General features: G+C 44.1%; 1 protein-coding gene across 2 annotated transcripts in view; it reads left to right on the top strand.

Moving 5' to 3' along the window:
• grm5a (glutamate receptor, metabotropic 5a) overlaps positions 1–21,235 on the top strand; it is a 49,662-nt gene that overhangs the window by 26,124 nt on the left and 2,303 nt on the right. For both annotated transcript variants that reach the window (XM_061250310.1, XM_061250311.1), the window contains 5 exons: positions 9,499–9,734; positions 13,748–13,994; positions 14,560–14,728; positions 15,326–15,452; positions 17,187–18,126. In XM_061250310.1, coding sequence (XP_061106294.1) covers positions 9,499–9,734; positions 13,748–13,994; positions 14,560–14,728; positions 15,326–15,452; positions 17,187–18,126 — 1,719 coding nt within the window. The remainder of the gene's footprint in view (positions 1–9,498; positions 9,735–13,747; positions 13,995–14,559; positions 14,729–15,325; positions 15,453–17,186; positions 18,127–21,235) is intronic.

Genomic DNA, 21,235 nt, shown 5'->3' with positions numbered 1-21,235 from the left:
CGAGCTCGACATTTTGTTTTATTTACACTTTATAAACAACATTTGAATTGCTTAACACACTGAAATAACCTATGTAACGTTTTAAGCCCCCGTGAGCTAGCCAGCTAAATTGCTTGTAATTACGCATCACGTAATCACTTTACTTTCACTCTGACAACTTTCTGCTTTTAACGTGCGTCTCAATCACGTGCTGCTAACACACCTTCGAAGTCGACTTTTTTTGGAGGACAGATTACTAATAAGGCAAAGAGGCATCAAGTCAACTGATTTCGGTTTCGGAAGCAGCACAGGCGATTGAAACTGATCAATGGCGGGGCAGCCGGAAATGCATAATTCAATGCTACCAAGCGGACCAATAACAGTTCTTGCGGTCCGCGTCGCCGCGATTTCTGGGGAGGTGCGCGTCAGGCACCGCCTCAGGCACCACGCCGTAGTCTTCGCGTCGACTTGACGCAGAAGTATAAATCAGGCTTAAGACTGCCACAGTCCAGGATAGCTGCGTGTCCATATGCATGTGCCACTGCACAGAATGCCAATTTTTTTGTTCTGTTACAGAAATTGTCGCCGTGAAGTGTTTTATTTTCACATAAATACGTTTGGCATTAATACTATAAGCCTTGCTCAGACTCACATTCTCTTACTTGCTTCTGTCTCCAGGGACACAATCAGTGAGGCATTCCTCTGCCTGGCTATCATGAGGCATGGGAGGAGCTGTCATTCTCCATCAGAAATAAGGTGGAGGCAGAGCCTTCACTGCCTCTCATGCGCAAGGTGAAAGCTGTCACTGTCAGTCAGAACGTGGAGGAGCCTTCACTGTCAGTCAGAATGTGGAGAAAGTGTCACTTGCTCTCAGCCACAGGGTGGAGGTGTCATTGGGACAGCATTGCCCCCCCTCTGAATTAATGTTTTTCAGTAGCTGTAACATAGTATTATTATTTGTTTTAAAAAGACTGATAAAAATTTAAAAAAATCTTGTCGTGTAGTTTTGCAATCAAATACATTTATTATTCTAAGCAAGTCTTCTCTCAGAGTGTAATTTCTGTGGAGAAATGCCCAACTTTTGCCAGACTTTTGGGATTTAAAGAGACCTTAAAATATCTACAAGGGGTTTTTGCACATAGAATGGTTTCCATCTAACTAATAGTAGGCTATTAGCCATATGGCTCAGAGCCAACAGCTCTGTCTGAGGCATTTTTCTGTATAACTCAGAATGGGCAGAGGTACAGTAGCTAATTGACATGGGACTGGATTTAAATTAGCATTCTGAGTTTAAGATCGTAAAATATCTTCACTGTTTTCTAATGCCAGGATGGAGACCCTTATACCCATATGTTGGTGTGTAGTGGTTTGGAGAAAATTGCATCCTGCACAATTTGCACATTTGGATCCCGGAACCAGGAATCTACCTACTCCAAGCAGAATCTGAGTCAAGGGACACTAGGCACCTACGCCTCAGTTGGTGTCTGACTGGCCTGCGTTGCCGCAATGAAACAAAAGCATTTTTTTCCACAATTACTGTGATTCACATTGAGACCTGACATTACATTACATTATTGGCATTTGGCAGATGCTCTTATCTAGAGCGACGTACAGTTGATTAGACTAAGCAGGAGACAATCCTCCCCTGGAGCAATGCAGGGTTAAGGGCCTTGCTCAAGGGCCCAACGGCTGTGCGGATCTTATTGTGGCTACACTGGGATTAGAACCACCGACCTTGTGTGTCCCAGTCATTTACCTTAACCACTACACTACAGGCCGCCCCTTGTCACATGTCACTGTGTTCCAGCAACACTGAAAGCAGTTGGACGACATTCTCCAATAGCATCAGTGAGAGCGGTCGCTATTAAACAGAGCAGTGTGTATCGCTACCATATCCGTGCACTATTGAAGCAATGGATTCCAATTGGGCTTGTTGATCATGGATGAGTGGCAGCACGGTTGGTGTAACAAGGAGGTCTTGGGTTCGAATCCCGGTCGGCCGGGGCCTCTCTGCGTGGAGTTTGCATGATCTCCCTGTGTTCGTGGGTTTCCTCCGGGTACTCCGGTTTCCTCCCACAGTCCAAAGACATGCAGGTTTGGCTGATTGGAGAGTCTAAATTGCCCGTGGGTATGAGTGTGTGAGTGAATGGTGTGTGTGAATGGTGTGTGTGCCCTGCGATGGACCTGCGACCTGTCCAGGGTGTATTCCTGCTTTTCGTCCAATGTATGCTAGGATGGGCTCCAGCAACCCTGTTCAGGATAAGCGGGTTAAGATAATGGATGGATGGATGGTTCTTGGATGAGTGTTATTGGCGGACTTGGAGATGGGCAGGAAGCCAAGATAAGTACAGCAGCTGTGTGTGTTTGTTTGTTTGTGTCGCTGTGCGTGTGTGTGAGAGAGAGGGAGAAATACTAACATACACACTTTATTAATGCACTGGATTGTTATAATTCATAATTACAGGATTATTTCATAATAAATATCCATCAGGTACAGTTATTCATCAGGTAATCAGGGATTACAAAATCAGTTTATACAAGCATGTTGGTGTTAGTTCAGTTCAGTCCTCTGACTCAGATTGTAATTTTACACCGATCCTATCAATGAGGCCATATCTGTTTTAAATTAAAGTTTAAAAGTAAATAAAATAATGACAATTATCTATATTAAAAAACCATTGTATTAATTATATCATTAATAAAATGAAAGACGTTTAGAAAGACATGAAAACTTCAACTGCATTCCACAGGGACTCATTTGAAATTTGAATAGGCACTAATAGAAGATGGGTAATTGTTTTTTTTCCCCCAAAAAACAAAATGATTAAAATGTCATTTAATGGGCTCTCTCGTTAAAAATAAATACGTCGAGTTAAATGTATTTTTTTCCCCCCTGAAGGCCTGGCTGTGCCCACCCACACCCCCCCCTACATGGAGGCTACAGGCTACAGCGCCCACCCACACGCTGTGTTGTGTAACATACTGCTGTGAGGGTGACAAGAGTATTCACTCTCTCCTCACTTCACAGTCCAGCAGAAGTGTGCAGGGACATTGGCCTACTGATCTTTCATCTGCTCTAAGAGCCCTTCAAAACATAAATTGTTTCTCCTGAATATATATTTTTTGTTGTTCCATTGAGTTCAATAGGATAATTTATAAGGAGAAACTATTCTTGTATTATCTACTGCATATCTGGCGGATGGTTTGCGGCTCATTTGTTACCTTGGACCCGTGATGACTTGCATCCATTTAGCCAACAAATGTGTAAAGCAGTGTGCTTTATTAATGAGTCAATGGAGTCAACCAAGGTTGTACATTTAGCAAATAAAACATACATTTCCCCCCAAAAAACAGGTTTCACAATTATTGGGACCCCTGGTTTAATACTTTGTGCAAACACCCCTGACGAAGATGACACGAGATGTTTTTTTCTAAAATAAAAAATAAAATAGCAACAAAAAAAAAACACTACTAATGAGCAGTTTATTATCAGTCATCAGTTCGAACACATTGCATCTGCCTACACAGTCCCAATGGGTCCTCCCACCGAGTCTATATGAGAGGAACAAATGTAGCAAAAATAGAGCCGAGCCCAATCAATCCAGCAGCAATGTCCACCTGAGGCATAGGACAGGCATCAAACTTCAAACCTGCCTTTGCTTTTCAGTAGTCTGTGCAGAAATAAACAGACCCCTCTGACTCGGGAAGAAACAAGATGGGGCTGCACAAGTCACGCATTTTGCCCAATTTTTCCTGTACTGATTTTTTTTAATTCAGGAAAATCGATACATACAAATCAAAACGAAACTACAATGCTCGGTGCAGTATGTACGCTCACTGAGCACTTTATTAGGAACACCTGTACACCTACTTATTAATGCGATTATCTAAACAGCTAATCGTGGGGCAGCAGGGCAATGCTTAAAATCATGCAGATATGGGTCTTCAATTAATGTTCACATCAACCATCAGAATGGGGAAAAAATGTGATCTCAGCAACTTTGACCGCAGAATGATTGTTGGTGCCAGACGGGGTTTGTCTGAGAATGATTGAGAAATGATTGCGGAGAATGATTGCAAAAACAAAAAAAATCATCCAGTGAGCAGCAGTTCTGCAGACAGAAACGCCTTGTTGATGAGAGAGGTCAGAGGAGAATGGCCAGTCTGTAAGTGTCTGTTGGTATGGGCATGGCGGGGGGAGGTCTCTAGAATGTGCAGAGAATGGTGTGAAAAACAAAACATCCAGTGAGCAGCAGTTCTTTGGGCAGAAATGCCCTGTTAATGAGGGGTCCGAGAAGGGCCAGACTGGTCGAAGCTGACAGGAAGGTGACAGTAACACAAATAACCACACATTACAACAGCGGTATGCAGAAGAGCATAGGCTACAGCAGCAGAAGTTGCTACTGAGTGTGTAATCTAACTTTTTAAGTTCAATGTTTTTTAAAGTCTGTTTTGCATGATTGACTCATTTATATTGCTGCACACAAAAATAGAAAGTTCAAATTCAAATAGAAAGTTATAAACCCTAAAGTTTATTCCTGAGTGAATAACTGCCCTTCCTTCACCTCTGTCCACACTGTCTTGTTATCCTCAGAGAAAGAACCCTTGTGTATATATACTGTTTGCAATATTAGAATTGTAAATTGATGTCTTATGGAGAGAGTTATGGCATATAATCCCGTTAGTCTCAATAAAATGAGACTGAGTGGGAATTTGATTGAGTTAACCTTTTAACAGGTTAAAAACTGTGTAGTCTGTACAAACAAAAAAAAACTAAAATTAAAACTAAAAAAAGAAATGGAAATAAAGTTAAATTCATGTAACTTGAAATTATTCATTTTCACAAAGATTGAAATAGCTTGCTAGGAAATGTACAGCTCTGTAGTCTGGAGACTGAGATCCAAGATGAGTGATTCACTCACTCTTCGTCATAAATAGAGGGGAAACAGGTTGGCATGTTATTGTCCTTACATACCGTGTTGCTCCTTCTCCGGATACCTATTGCTATGTTTGTTTGTTAGGAGACTGCTGGGCAGAAGTAATGTCAATCTCTGGGTTTTTACGTGATCTTTTTTGTGTTGAATTCCTTGAAGTGAAGGTGGCGTCGGGTGCCTGCGGAGCTTGGAGTGGGAGTTGCGTGTGAACGAGCTGAAGCATTGGGCCATTCTTACATAACACTCCGCCTCCTCTCCGTGGGAGGTGGAGAGCTGTGTAGAAAATCCACGTGTTCCTACCAGCGTGCATGTCAATGCATTCTCACCCTATATGCCCACGGTACATGATGGCAATGCACACATACATACTGTACGGTATATAACCATTGTTTTGATGTTATCAAGGTTCAGATACGGCTGCAGTTTCAACTAATGCAAAATGGTGAATTAGATAAAAAGGAAAATCAATAACTGCTACAGTATAGACATTATATCCAGAGCGACGTACAGCGAAGTTCAGATCGAACACGGGAACAAGTGCGATGAGGACCCTAGAGGACAGTACGGTTCCGAGTCCTAGCGTGACCATACAGATACAATCAGAACCCTAGACAAAGAGTATAGACAAAAAGTTCAGATCAAATGCATTAATTTTCATGATTAAAGTGGAGATGGCACAGAGAACCCTGTTGATTACAACGTAATACAGTTATTGTGTTTATTTTTTACGTGTAATACCCAATCAGCAGTGAGATTTGGATAATACTTGAAATGCCCTTACGCTAAATAGTACGGGTTACATGACATTACATTACATTATTGGCATTTGGCAGACGCTCTTATCCAGAGCGACGTACAACAAAGGGTTCAGTCCTTGGATGGGTCACACCATTGACTTTAACATTGTTTCCACTTGGAGGCGATGCAGTGGAGTAAAGCCGGCACCTGATGTGTTCAGATCAGATTCAGGAGCCATGATGGCTCAGGGTCATGATCTCTTGCTGAACTGTGCATGCGTCTTCGTTCATCGAGGGAACGGGTGAGCAGTGAGAGCCGTACAGAAGTGGTAGGGGATTGCCTGTACCATCTGTGCCCCTGAAGTGGCACATTTTTATCTTTCTGAGATGCAGGGCTAAGGGGAATTGGAAGGGTGTAATTTGGCAAGAACCGCACTCCATATGTTTGAACATGCCTCAGGGGTCCATGTTTGTTTTTGCCAGACTGACCCAGATTAAAGGTTAGGCCTAGATCTTCATGTGAGAAGGTCTTCCGTTACGTCCTCTTATTATATAGGTTGCATTGGTCCTCAGGAGGTTCACAGAAATGGAAGGAATGAGGAATTGTGAGAAAAATGCATGTATATATACTAATGTAAATATGTATATATACATATTACATTACATTACATATTACATTACGTATATACATATACGATGGGGCGGCCTGTAGTGTAGTGGTTAAGGTAAATGACTGGGACACGCAAGGTTGGTGGTTCGAATCCCAGTGTAGCCACAATAAGATTCGCACAGCCGTTGGGCCCTTGAACAAGGCCCTTAACCTACATTGCTCCAGGGGAGGGTTGTCTCCTGCTTAGTCTAATCAACTGTACGTTGCTCTGGATAAGAGCATCAACCAAATGCCAATAATGTAATGTTGAGTGTCTATCAAAGCAAATCAGTCAAACCAAATCATGTAATCAAAAAATATATTAAATATAATATACATAAAATATGTGTTTTTCAGTCTCCATATACAGTACTAGGTGAGACTCATACTGCACTTTGTACCATAATCTTGGCAAGTATCACTAAACATAACAAATGTATCTTGAAACTAGACATGAAGCCTTCTTTTTAAAAGCTAAAGGAAAAAAAAAATGCATAAAAGCATTAATTATTAATTAATTATTTAAATATATGCCATAGCAGGGGCCCTGTCAATTATTTGGTATATTCCATAGAGCTGTTAAATTTACAGTGGGAAAAAATGCATTATATTAATCTTTATTATTTCTGTTGTGCCTGGACATGGAATATGGGAAGAATTAATTTTGTGCCAGCCAACTTTCACACTGGCAGAGTAAACACAAAGATGGCACAGAAACTGCCCTCACACATAGACATAGCGATTCATTCATTCTGAAGGTTCCTCGTGGACCAAGCTACACCAATCAAAGGTAAAATTGCACTTTATCAGACAATTACATTACCACTTGAAAATAACCTTTGTTTCCACTCTTAAAATCAAGTTGAAAAAGTTTACGTGTGATAGTGTGATTAAACGGTTTTCATTGTTTCAATATTGAGTTGTTACAGTTAATCTAACTAATTATCATTTGTTGTTTTAACTTGATTGGCCGCGTTTCCCGAACGCGTTAAGAACGTTCTTAAGCTAAGAAAGTTCTTAAGGACCGTCAATTAGAAGGTCCTTAAGAACTTTCTTAGCTTAAGAACGTTCTTAACGCGTTCGGGAAACGCGGCCATTATCAGATTTATTCTGATTTAATAAGAATGATTAAACATTGGTCATGCAAGACAACTTATGGCATTGTGTGGGATTTCTTTGGTTAAAACATAATATAATAATTTGGGATGAAGAATCCAGCTATCTCCCGTTTAGCAAGCAACTAAACTGTGCGTTTGGCTGGCACTGATTCTGTTGCAGATCTGGCCCAGAGTCAATTTCTGTCTCTGTTTACGTTCAATAACACGTGCTTGTTTAGCAGTGAGAGAAATGAGGCTCAATGCACACATACAGTGGGGTGCAAATATCTGGGCACCCCTGGTTTACATTACATTACATTAATGGCATTCTGGCAGACGCTCTTATCGAGCGATGTACGGTTGATTAGACTAAGCAGGAGACAATCCAACCCTGGAGCAATGCTGGGTTAAGGGCCTTGCTCAAGGGCCCAACGGCTGTGCGGATCTTATTGTGGCTACAGGCTGCCCCATTTTTAAATGTTACAACATGAGACCTATCTGCAAATTTTAAAATCAAGATTGCATTTTATTTACAGCTGAAGCTATGGCCAGGCTCGTTTGAGAGCCATGTACAATAGTCCTCGCTAAAGTACTTCATTTCCGTGGAAAACGTCTTTATAAATCGAGACAGATGTTACATTTTCCCTAAAAAAGGCTCTCTAATAGCTTTTTCTGACAAGTACCGTTGTCTTCTTGCATTGTGTCGAAATTGTGTGGTAAAGAAGCACGAAACAAAAAACAAGATCACATTCAATATACCGTGACCTTAGACTTTACAAGGTTCAATTTGTGTTCTGAGTGGGTTTTGAGACATTGAGCTTCACAGATTCAGAAGTGAATGGGCTCCGAGCAAATATGACCTTTTCAATTTTGCATTGTTTCATACTTTTAAACAGTATTTTTCAGTTAGAATCTTACAAGGTCTCGATACAGCGGTCTTAATAAAGATGGAGAAAAAAATCACGGCATACATTCATTATCGATATTTTATGTTCAAACATATGGGAAAACTACATATAAAACTATATTAAAACTTTTATTTCAACACATTTACTCTCATATTTCAATGTTTTTTATTTAGTAATAAGTCAAGTTTTTCTAAAAAAGAATTGAAGGGTAATTGGCAATACACTTGCTGTATTTAGTTAATCTCAGTTTAAAGAAACTATATTGTGTCATTCTATCACTTCCTGTACTTCCTAGCATATAAGAATGAGGTAACAAGCATGCAAAATTGCTTTTTCACCGAGACTTAAATTCCATGAAAAGCCTGTGGTCTGAACTGAAGAGGGGGGGGATCCCAAGTCCCAATCCCTAATTCTGAAAATGTCTCATGGCTGTCATCTTTGTCAGGGGTGTTTGCACAAAGTATTAAACCAGGGGTGCCAATAATTGTGGAACTGTTTGGGGAAATATTTATTTTATTTGAAAAATGCAAAACTTTGTTTGATTCCGCTGAATCATTAATAAAGCACACTGCTTTACACACGTAGGAAAACTCATGTGTGTTTAGATTACAGCATTTTTGTGCATATTTATCAAGGGTGCCAGTAATTCTGCAGCCCACTATACATTGCTACAATATGCATACTGTATATCATGACATAATACTATTCTTGCAATTCCATTAATTTCAGTCAAGTTCATGCAATTGCTCTGAGTGATTTTACCACCATTAACAATCATTACTTTTAAAAATAACATAGGCTATCATATGTCAGGATAACTGACTCATGAATTTGAAAACAGATGGGGATGCTGCCAGCTGAGTTTATCGATGGAGAAGTTGGGGCGACATGGCTCAGGCAGTAAGAGCAGTCGTCTGGCAGTCGGAGGGTTGCCGGTTTGATCCCCCGCCTGGGCTGTGTCGAAGTGTCCCTAAGCAAGACACCTAACCCCCAAATGCTCCTGACAAGCTGGTCGGTGCCTTGCATGGCAGCCAATCGCTGTGAGTGTGTGTATGAATGGGTGAAGTTGTACAGCGCTTTGGATAAAGGCGCTGTATAAATGCTAACCATTTACCATAGAAGTTAGCCTCATTTTGAAGCCGTCCGTTCTCCTCTCGTTCCCCTCTTGCCGGGCCTCCCTCCCCGGCGCCTCAGCGACGGCTGGGCTGACCGCTACGATGTGACGGACGGGTATCAGAGGGAGGCGGCGGGCGGCATCACCATCAAGCTGCAGTCGGCCTACGTCCGGTGGTTTGACGACTACTACCTGAAGCTGCAGCCGAACAGCAACCCGCGCAACCCCTGGTTCCCCGAGTTCTGGCAGCACCGCTTCCAGTGCCGCCTGAGGAGCCATCCGCAGGAGAACACCAAGTACACGCGCCTCTGCAACGGTGAGTGGGCCCGCATTACATTACATTACATTACATTATTGGCATTTGGCAGACGCTCTTATCCAGAGCGACGTACAGTTGATTAGAATAAGCAGGAGACAATCCTCCCCTGGAGCAATGCAGGGTTAAGGGCCTTGCTCAAGGGCCCAACGGCTGTGCGGATCTTATTGTGGCTACGCCGGGATTCGAACCACCGACCTTGCGTGTCCCAGTCATTTAGCTTAACCACTACGCTACAGGCCGCTACATCTACCGCCCCTGCCATCCGCGGGGAACGTTAGGCTAAACAGCGTTCCATGTAGTGTAAATAATGTATTTTACAGTTCATAATTATAACGGGGCAGCACGGATGGTGCAGTGGGTAGCACTGCTGCCTCACAGCAAGGAGGTCCTGGGTTCGAGTCCCCGTCGGCCGGGGCCTCTCTGTGCGGAGTTTGCATGTTCTCCCCGTGTTCGCGTGGGTTTCCTTCGGGTACTCCGGTTTCCTCCCACAGTCCAAAGACATGCAGGTTAGGCTGATTGGAGAGTCTAAATTGCCTGTAGGTATGAGTGTGTGAGTGAATGGTGTGTGTGCCCTGCGATAGACTGGCGACCTGTCCAGGGTGTATTCCTGCCTTTCGCCCAATGAATGCTGGGATAGGCTCCAGCCCCCCTGCGACCCTGAGCAGGATAAGCAGGTTAAGATAATGGATGGATGGATGGATGATTATAACGGTTAGGCCTGATTAGCATTCAATGACTTAACGATGAAGGACTTTTAAACGTTGTGCTGCGAGACCCAGTTTAGGAGCAATGGAAACTGATATTTAGATCATTGGATAATTGGACTGACTTTAAGGGCATTTGGCAGACGCTCTTATCCAGAGGGACGTACAGTTGATTAGACTAAGCAGGAGACAATCCTCCCCTGGAGCAATGCAGGGTTAAGGGCCTTCCTCAAGGGCCCAACAGCTGTGTGGATCTTATCTTATGTACCTTAACCACGACGCTATTATTAGTATTTTTCTCAGTTTGTGTATGTGTACACTCAATGAGCACTTTATTAGACTTATTAAGTCTTCTGCTGCTGTAGCCTATCCACTTAGAGGTTTGATGCGTTGTGTGTTCAGAGATGCTCTGCTACATACCACTGTTGTAATGTGTGGTTATTTGTGTTACTGTCACCTTCCTGTCAGCTTTGACCAGTCTGGCCCTTCTCATCTGACCTCTCTCAATAGCAATGCATTTCTTCCTGCTCACTGGTTTTTTTGGGGGGGTTTTCGCACCATTCTCTGCATTCTCTCAGGAGATCAGCAGTTTCTGAAATACTCAAACCACCCTGTCTGCCACCAACAATCATTCTAGAGTCACTTAGATCACATTTCTTCCCCATTCTGATGTTTGGTCTGAAAAACAGCTGAACCTCTTGACCACGTCCGTATGCTTTTATGTGTTTAGTTTCAGCCACATGATTGGCTGATTAGATATTTCCGTTGACAAGCTGGTGTACAGATATACCTAATAAAGTGGTCATTGAATGTATACAGGTGCATGTATATAGAAAGGATATATATATGTATGTGTGCATTGAGTATAGTTCTTGCACTTCTCTACACATGGACAGTGGTGAATTCCTAAAGGAAATGTATTGATGAGAAGCCTTTACAAGAGGACATTTTTTATCATTCACTCTAAGACTCTGACGAAGGACAGATAGGAAGGAAATAATTTTCGTCAATCAATTAAAGTTGCAGACACAGTGTTGCAGAGTTATTGTTTTATGGCTTTTGCATGTCTCCAGCACCTGTGGTCTACATGGTCAGGTGTGCAAACCTTTATTATTATACCTTGAATGATTTGAAACAAAATATTCACATCAAAATTGATTTTGCCTCATAGCATAACTGCAATAGTAAACTGTTTGCCTGCTCCTATACAGTCAGGCCTTGTATTCATTGCTCTATCAGGACGTTGTGGTACTTAAAGTCTATAATTACATAATCAACCTCTGTCTTTGTACTGGGGCCGTTTCTGTTGTTCATTCAGGCACTTAATTGATACACATATCCCTATCACTTCAGCTGAACCAGATAATAGAGTGATAATAGGTCTCTATTTATTTCCACACTGCCTGGCTCAGGACTAGCGTACTATGATCAACCAGTTCAGAGTCCTTATGGAGTCTAGTTGTTTGTTTCAGCAGGGAGCTGATAATTGTTGATATTTTGGATAGCATTTAAATAAGACATTAATGTACAAGTGATGCTATTTTGAGTGCATAAAGACATAAACAGTCAGAGTTTGTCCCTTAATGACATCTGTTGCATTGTGTGTGTGGCACTAAGGGGATTCCCTCCCTGCCACACGAGACCTACTGCTCTGTGTTTAATTCACGCATGCATGGAGTCATCTCTCCTGGGAGCTGGGCTGTGTGAGATGATCACAGGATGATTATCTGATTTTTCCACCTGCAATGCAAAAAGTGAGCGTGAGAGAGAGAGAGAAAATGAGAGAGGGAGACAGAGAGAGAATGAGAGAGAGAGAGAGAGAGAGAGAGAGAGAGGGGGGGGAGAGAAAGAGGAGAGTGAGAGAGATTGAGAGAGAGCATGACAGGGGGAGAGAAAGAGGGGGGAGAGAGATTGAGAGAGAGAGGGAGAGAGAGAGAGAATGAGAGACAGCATGCAAGAGAGAGAGCGATGGAGAGAGCATGAGAGGAGAGAGAAAAAGAGAGGGAGTGAGAGAGAGAGGAGAGTGAGAGAGATTGAGAGAGAGAGCATGAGAGAGAGGGAGAGAGAGCGTGAGAGAGGGAGAGAGAGAGATAGAGAGAGAACTGGCACTGTTCCTGTCTGTTTCTGTGAAGTGCAAACAGGGCTTATAGTGGGCGTCCTGACAAACCTGGTGAGATGAGTGCTGCCCCGTCAAAGCAGCAGCTGACTCACATTTTGCACCGAATGTGTCACTGAATGTCTTCATTGTCGTATAAAATAAAATAGATGGACATCTCTATTGATCTTTTTTTAGAACTACAGTGTAGCTTTTAAGGGCCATCTTTTGTATTTCTGGTTTAGCATTCAAACCGTCCTTAAAAGCTGTCTTAAAAACCCTTTTGCCTAATTTGCATGTTCTGAATTTGACTCTTTTATATATATACACTCAGTAGCCACATTTCTGCCAAGAAAACATCCCCCACACCATCACACACTAACACAAGCCTGAACTGTTGCTGCAAGGCAGGACGGATCCATGGATGCATGCGGTTTATGCCGAATTCTGACCTACTCTCTGCTTATCACAGCATTAGTCAAGATTTGTCACAGACCACATGTTTTATCAATCTTCAAGTGCCCACTGTAGCCTCATCTTCTTGTTGACAGGAGTGGAACCCAGTGTGGCTTTAGCTACTGTAGCCCATCTGCTTCAAGTTTCGATGCATCTCTGCAATTCTGAATTCCACACACCACAGCTGTTTTTTGAGCATTTGCGGAACCAGTCTGCCCATTTTCCTCTGACCTCGCCCACCAAACCGTCACTTTGCTCATCACAGCATTCACTGTAGACTCCAGAGACTGTGTGTGAAAATCCCAAGAGGGCCGCTGTTTCTGAGATGCTGCAACCACCAGTTCAGGCACCAGCAATCACTCCACAGTCAACGTCGCTCAGATCACAATCGTCCTGCCCAGTGTTAATATTTGAGTGAACAACAACTTTTTCAGTTTCAGCCACATGATTTGATATTTGGAGCAGGCTATTTCTAATTCCTAATAAAGTGGCCACTGAGTGTATAATCTCATTTTACATTTTACGCTCTTCCCCGTCCTTGTAATGTTCGTTACGTTTCTTGAACAGTTTATGTTTGTTAAAGTCTCTGTTACAAACGGTTGACAAATGTGGATTTTAAAGGCTGTATACAACTGACCATTTTGGGGAACGCAAAGCTTTCAAGCAGAAAGTCACGAACCCTAACGGTTATTTCGGGGTCAATTACTGCCGTCGTTCCCCGCTGCTATGCTAACGCTGTCCCGTGTTCCCGTCAGAGAAAGAGTCTTTGCGGCAGCAGTACGCCCAGGATACCAAGATGGGCTTCGTCATCAACGCCATATACTCCATGGCGCACGGCCTCCACAACATGCAGCGGTCCCTGTGCCCCGGGCACCTCGGCCTCTGCACCGCCATGCGGCCCGTCGACGGCAGCAAGCTGCTGGAGTTCCTCATGAAGACCAACTTCCTGGGCGTGTCCGGAGAGGTCATTCGCTTCGACGAGAACGGAGACTCCCCAGGGAGGTGAGAGCGAACGTCAAATTAAGTTTTTTCATTTTCTTTATTTTCTCCCGGGGGGGGGGGGGGCACGCCAAACCCAAACGTCGTATAGACAGCAGTCCTACGGGCGATACATTACATTACGTTACATTATTGGCATTTGGCAGATGCTCTTATCCAGAGACGTACAGTTGATTAGACTAAGCAGGGTGTCCCGGTCATGTACCTTAACCACTACGCTACAGGCCGCCCCTGTAGGCGGCCGATACCTCTGCACACAACATCGTTGCACTTCTGTTTTTTTTTTCAATTCCGTATTTCAGTTTTTGAGGGCTATGGAACCACTTTGAAGGCTGGGGACCTGATTGTGTAATTGTGATAAACCATTTCTGTGTAAATCCAGCTTTCCAAAGTCCCAGGAAATGGATCAAGGCAGCTAATCCAGTGGTTGATGTAAATTAATGGGGTGATTACAGGCTAAGCTGGGAATGATGACCAAAAACTACACCGTGCACTGATGTAAATTGTGTGTGAGAAGGAAGCAATCCAGAAATCTAGCAAATCTTTTTTTTTTTTTTTTTTTTTTCAGGTATGAGATCATGAATTTTAAGAAGCTGGGCCGTGATGACTTCAGCTACATTAATGTGGGAAGCTGGGACAACACTGGTCTGAAGATGGATGATGATGAGATTTGGGCTAATGCGAGTGGCATTATCAGATCAGTGTGCAGTGACCCATGTGACAAGGGACAGATCAAGGTGGGTCACCAACATCAGGCTGATGTGAGAAAAGCATGCATGAAAAATAAAGTGAGCAATCATGACATTTTTTTTGTTTTCATTTAGTCATTTACGGTATGTTTCTGAACAACAGATAAATAATTAGACCTTCAAAACTAACCATCAAAAATTTAGTTCATCAAACTAAAGGGGGCTGTGTGTATGTTTTCTCCAGTATGTTTGTGTCATTAAAATTCACTTGCCCTGGGCCTCTGCTCTCTGGGCAGGGAGGGACTGCTAATATATGTGTAAAGCTAGCCAGACATAATTTATAGAAAAGACATTTCACTAGCAAATTTCACATTACTGTCCAAGAGCAAGATATGTAAAATCATTTGATTGAACGCAATTCTAGCATTGCTGACAGTCTCTTCTGCCTTGTTTCTGCCTAGAAAAACTTTAGCAACTTGACTAGGGCAAATTAATGTAACTGAGTTATAAACATTTCCTCTATTCTTTGGCGGCTATGCGATTACACTTCGTTTAGCTTTCATTGTGTGGGATTGAGAGAGAGGCTGGCCATGTGAAATATCTCAGGGTCTATAATGCGGCATGCTCACCCCCCGTGCTGCCCAGGTCATCCGCAAGGGGGAGGTCAGTTGCTGCTGGACCTGTACGCCGTGCAAGGAGAACGAGTACGTCTTCGACGAGTACACCTGCCGGGCCTGCGAGCTCGGGTCCTGGCCCACGTTCGACCTCACAGGTGAGGCCCGATCTCCTCGAGGGGGCGGCCTGTAGCGTTAATGTTCATGACTGGGACCCGCAAGGTCGGAGAGTGTGAGATAGTCAGGGTCTCCTCTTTTTCTCCCATCAGACAGGAGACAGTTTCCACCACACACAGGGGCACCTGCAAGGGATCCTGGGGAGGTCTGTAGTGTAGTGGTTAAGGTGCATGACTGGGTCCCGCAAGGTCGGCGGTTTGAACCCCGGTGTAGCCACAATAAGATCCGCACAGCCGTCGGGCCGTTGAGCAAGGCCCTTAACCCTGCATTGCTCCAGGGGAGGATTGTCTCCTGCTTAGTCTAATCAACTGTACGTTGCTCTGGATGAGAGCATCTGCCAAATACCTGTAATGTAATCACCCCCCACCAGAACCTTCCAGAATGTGGAATCGAGCAGAATGGAAGACCACCGTCCAGGCTACACACACACGCGATAGGACTTTACCGGTGTCTGTATCTGTAGGTTTTCACCAGGCTATGACTCAGTACATGAGCTGGAGGCAGTAACAATGCAGCTCTTCCGTTTGTGGACCAGTAAGCCTATCCCGAGGGACAGTCCCACCCCAAAGGTTATTTTAACAGGCTGAGCTAATATAGTGATTTTGGCATTTATGAAGCACGAGTGACAATGGAGAAAAAAAGACTATTTAATCCTTTTATATTATCCTAAATGTTTATGTTGTAGCAATGCAACCACAATAGAACATTGAAGCAATGCAAAACTGTAATAGACAAGAAAGCTGGGATCGGCAGGGAGCAGGAATCATGAGCACTGAAAGCATTCAGTCATTCAGTTTGTAATTCTAAAATGGGATATTAAAGTTAGAAACTTCTGCATGCATATTTAGTCATCCATGTAATAAACAGCCTGAAGCAACTTGTTTATCACAAATCTCCATTCCCTCCCCATTCTTCATAAATCACAAGTACTTGTTGACTCAAATGGAAGACGAATATTAAACTCACCATTCAGAAGCTAGTCAAACTGACGATAAGAAAACTCATGCACATTCCTGTCCATCCCTTTGAGAGAATCACTATATGGTGGATATACAGTAGATGCATGCAACACAACATATTGTCAGCCTTTTAGTATACTGCGGATTCTGCCCAGTGTGTCTTGTGGAATGTGTCTCCTGACGTGGAATTTTCCATGATATCTTGCAAACTAGTTAATGACTTCATTGTTTGTGAACTCATTTCCATTTGAAACTATTTTAACACACAATGGCAGATAATAACAGTGTGATCATTATCCACAAGAAGCATGCATCAGCGGAATACACACTGTACAGCACACACAGTGTTCACAAGTTATCTGACCCACTTTCCTCAAGCTCTTTCTCACCTGAGTACTTTCTCTTGTTTCATACTTGCGACATTCACAGCAACTGAAACTTGAGTAAACTCGGCAAAATGAATTTCTTTCAGTTCACTTTTATGAATACAAAAATTAAATAAACCTTCACGGTTGGTGTGAGCTGAAATTGCTTCATCACGTCTCGGTATGCTCCTACTAATTCTCATTACAACTTGACAGAGTGCATTTATTTCCTTTAACAGCATGTAATTACTGTTGTCTTTTCAATTTAATTGTCCTTATCTTTTGCCTGGAAGGCTGCGTTAAAGAAGTAATTGAATGACAGCTGAGAAGACGAAATTGAGGGCGTGTGTTGTTTTCCCCCCCACCTCTCCCTCACCCCCGACACACATAGGGTGTGACCCCATTCCTGTGGAGTACCTCCGCTGGGGGGACCCCGAGCCCATCGCCGCCATGGTCTTCGCCTGCCTCGGCCTCCTGGCCACCTCCTTCGTCACCTGCATCTTCATCAAATTCCGGGACACGCCGGTGGTGAAGTCGTCCAGCCGCGAGCTCTGCTACATCATCCTGGCGGGCATCTGCCTGGGCTACCTCTGCACCTTCTGCCTCATCGCCAAGCCTCACGTCGTCTACTGCTACCTGCAGCGGGTGGGCATCGGCCTGTCGCCCGCCATGAGCTACTCCGCCCTGGTCACCAAGACCAACCGCATCGCCCGCATCCTGGCGGGCAGCAAGAAGAAGATCTGCACCAAGAAGCCGCGCTTCATGAGCGCCTGCGCCCAGCTGGTCATCGCTTTCCTCCTCATCCTCCTGCAGCTCAGCATCATCGTGGCCCTCTTCATCGTGGAGCCGCCCGAGGTCATCCACGACCACCCCAGCATCCAGGAGGTCAACCTCATCTGCAACACCACCACCCTGGGCGTGGTGGCGCCGCTGGGCTACAACAGCCTGCTCATCCTCAGCTGCACCTTCTACGCCTTCAAGACGCGCAACGTGCCGGCCAACTTCAACGAGGCCAAGTACATCGCCTTCACCATGTACACCACCTGCATCATCTGGCTGGCCTTCGTGCCCATCTACTTCGGCAGCAACTACAAGATCGTCACCATGTGCTTCTCCGTCAGCCTGAGCGCCACGGTGGCGCTGTGCTGCATGTTCGTGCCCAAGGTGTACATCATCCTGGCCAAGCCCGAGAGGAACGTGCGCAGCGCCTTCACCACCTCCACCGTGGTGCGCATGCACGTGGGCGACGGCAAGGCCTCCTCCGCCGCCAGCCGCTCCAGCAGCATGGCCAACCTGTGGAGGCGCCGCGGCTCCGGCGGGGAGACGCTCAGGTAGGCCGGGGCGGGAGGCCGGGGCGGGAGGCCGGGGCAGGAGGCCGGGGCGGGAGGCCGGGGCGGGAGGCCGGGGCGGGAGGTCGGGACGGGAGGTCGGGACGGGAGGTCGGGGCGGGAGGCCGGGGCGGGAGGCCGGGGCGGGAGGCCGGGGCAGGAGGCCGGCCGTGGTTAAGGCGCAGGCGGCGTCGGGCGCGAGTCCTGGAGGGGCGCAGTGTCTGCCGGTTTTCATGGTTGTTCTCGGAACCCTGCGGTTTCATTTAAAGTCATTGCTTGGCTAAAGAGTCCACACACCTTGTTCTCGAGGCGTTAATTGACAGCTGATTGAAAGGAAACCACAAAAACCTGCGGCCCCCTGGGAATTTAGTTTGAGTTAAGTGGTATCTGGGGTTAGATGTGGCTACACAGCACTCAGGTCAAAGGTTATCAAGGAGACAGTGAGTTGGATGTTTACTTTGATCATCTCAGCGGGTTTGGCTCTATGATCTGCATTTTGTAGATTGCACATCAGTCCTGGAGGGGCGCAGTGTCTGCCGGTTTTCATGGTTGTTCTCGGAACCCGCGGTTTCATTTAAAGTCGTTGATTGGCTAAAGAGTCCACACACCTTGTTCTCGAGGCGTTAATTGACAGCTGGTTGAAAGGAAACCACCCGAAAGAAAACCCGCAGACCCTGCGGCCCCCTGGGAATTCTGTTTGAGTTTAGGGGAATCTAGGGTTAGATGTGGCTACACAGGTTACCAAGGAGACAGGAATTGTGATTGGGATGTTTACTTTGATTATCTCAGTGGTTTGGCTCTATGGTCTGCATTTTGTAGATTGCACATCTACAAAACGTCTACAGTCCTGGAGGGGCGCAGTGTCTGCTGGTTTTCATGGTTGTTCTCGGAACCTGCGGTTTCATTTAAGTCGTTGATTGGCTAAACACACACTTGTTCTTGAGGCGTTAATTGACAGCTGATTGAAAGGAAACCACAAAAACCTGCAGACACTGCGGCCCCCTGGGAATTCAGTTTGACACCCCTGGGTTAAGGGGTATCTTGGGTTAGAAGTGGCTACACAGGGCTCAGCTAAAAAGGTTATCAAGCAGAGTTGTGAGTGGGATGTTTACTTCAATTATATCATCGATTTGACTCTATGATCTACATTTTTTGGATTGCACATCATGTTAATATTGTACATGATGACCTTACAGTAAATGCTCCTCATTGTGTTTATCATGAGCATGCTGCAATCACATTTGGTTGCCATGACATGGTGTGTAACAGCACCAGTCTGTCATTGATTTAAATGAATGAAGGTATGTGAGAAGGTATGCATCATTAGTCAATATACGTATAAACAACTTTGAAAAGAACATTGGTTCTGCAACACAGGGACATTAGATTAGCTCATTCATTCGATTTATTTTAACTGGCTTGGCTACATCAGAGTTAGCTACTGTATATACCTAATTAGAGTTATCTGGGCAGGAAAAATATCAGAACAAGTGACACGTCGCACAATGAGAATGGCCAAAATTACTGTCAAAATATTGGCCACTGTCTGTGCAGTCCATCTGAGCCGGCTTCCCTCCGAGCAAGCGATATTATTCTTGCTTCAAACGGGGGATTTATTTATCGGCGATTCTGAGCAGAGGATTATTTTATTTGACAGGTTGTTTTCCAGACACACAACAGGGATGTAGTTTTGTGTCTGAACGGCTGTCGTGTAGCATTGGTGCTGACTGACGGCCGTGCAGCACTTCCCAGGCCTGGAGGAACGGGCTTTTTAAAGTAATCAGACCTCCCTAAAGGTCATCATCACTCCGGATTATGGCCAGGGACACTAAACAGGGCACACATGATGTCAGATGTGTTGACATAGAGAGTGGCCTGCAGATGACAGTGTAAAAAAAAAAAAAAAAAAGACTGAGAAAAAAAAAACTTTGTTTTTCTGTGGCAAGAGGGGTGAGAGGGAAACAATGCTCACATGCTGTCTGACTTCAACAGCTTGTCCACTCTGTCTACATGCCTGCTGCAACTTGCTTCTCTTTTGTGTCTGTAGCATTGGATGATTATATACACTTAGACATAGTGGATGTCTCACATAAACACGTAAACAGCATAATTTCTAATTAGCCTCCTCCTGCTATAGTCAGCCATGCATACGTAATAAAAAACAAGCATCCCTACAGATCTGTGTCCTTCTGTGAACCCTGTGCCACACAATAAACACTGCTGTGTTTGATAACAAATTTAGGCTTATTCACACATTTAGAGACACAACATGAACATGCAATTATTTGACGTCTATTTAAAGACTTTTACAAAACGATTGCTAAGGACAAGGGCACAAGTCTTGCTCATTTTCTGGGCAGATTTACAGTATTTGCTTTTTAAAATTGCCATTCACTCTGCCCTTTGGAAAACATAGAAAATGTGAATCTGCTATCCTACTGGATTACAGAAATAAACCGGGCTTTAAAATGTACTGTCTGACTCCCTAGGAAGGTTGGGATTCAGCCTTGTATTATGTTCAGCAATGTACGTTCTCCCTAAGTTCCCAGAATATTAAGATAGTTCTGTCTCCCTGTATGTGCAAAATGTTGCAATCTGTGCGCACATTACAAATATTATAGTGCCAACAATTGGTATATTTATGATATATTCAGTTCTATATACAGTTGCAAGAAAAAGTAAATGAATCCTTTAGAATTACCTGCATATATGTATAAATCTGTCTTAAAATATCTTCTGATCTGCATCTAAGTCACAATGATGAACAAACACAATCTGTTTAAACTAATAACACAGAAATTATTGTATTGCTCTTTTCCATATTGAATACATCAATCAAAGATTCACAGTATAGGTTGGAAAAGGTTATGTGAACCTCAAGGCTAATGACTTCAACAAAAGCTAATTGGAGTCAGGAGTTAGCAAACCTGGAGTCCAATCAATGAAACGAGATTGGAGAAGAGAAGAAAAGACCTACAATCAAGAATGGTTGATTTGCCTAAAGCTGGAAAGGGTTACAAAGTAATCTCAAAGAGTTGTGACATTCATCAGCCCACAGTTAGATCATATTTGTCCAAAAATTGTCGTAGAACCGTGCTACAGAGGAAACTGC

The sequence above is a fragment of the Conger conger genome, chromosome 7 (assembly GCF_963514075.1).
Source record: "Conger conger chromosome 7, fConCon1.1, whole genome shotgun sequence".
In the NCBI taxonomy this organism is placed as follows: domain Eukaryota; kingdom Metazoa; phylum Chordata; class Actinopteri; order Anguilliformes; family Congridae; genus Conger; species Conger conger.
The sequence above is the reverse complement of the archived record's forward strand: the minus strand, read 5'-3'. Positions and strand labels throughout refer to the sequence as shown.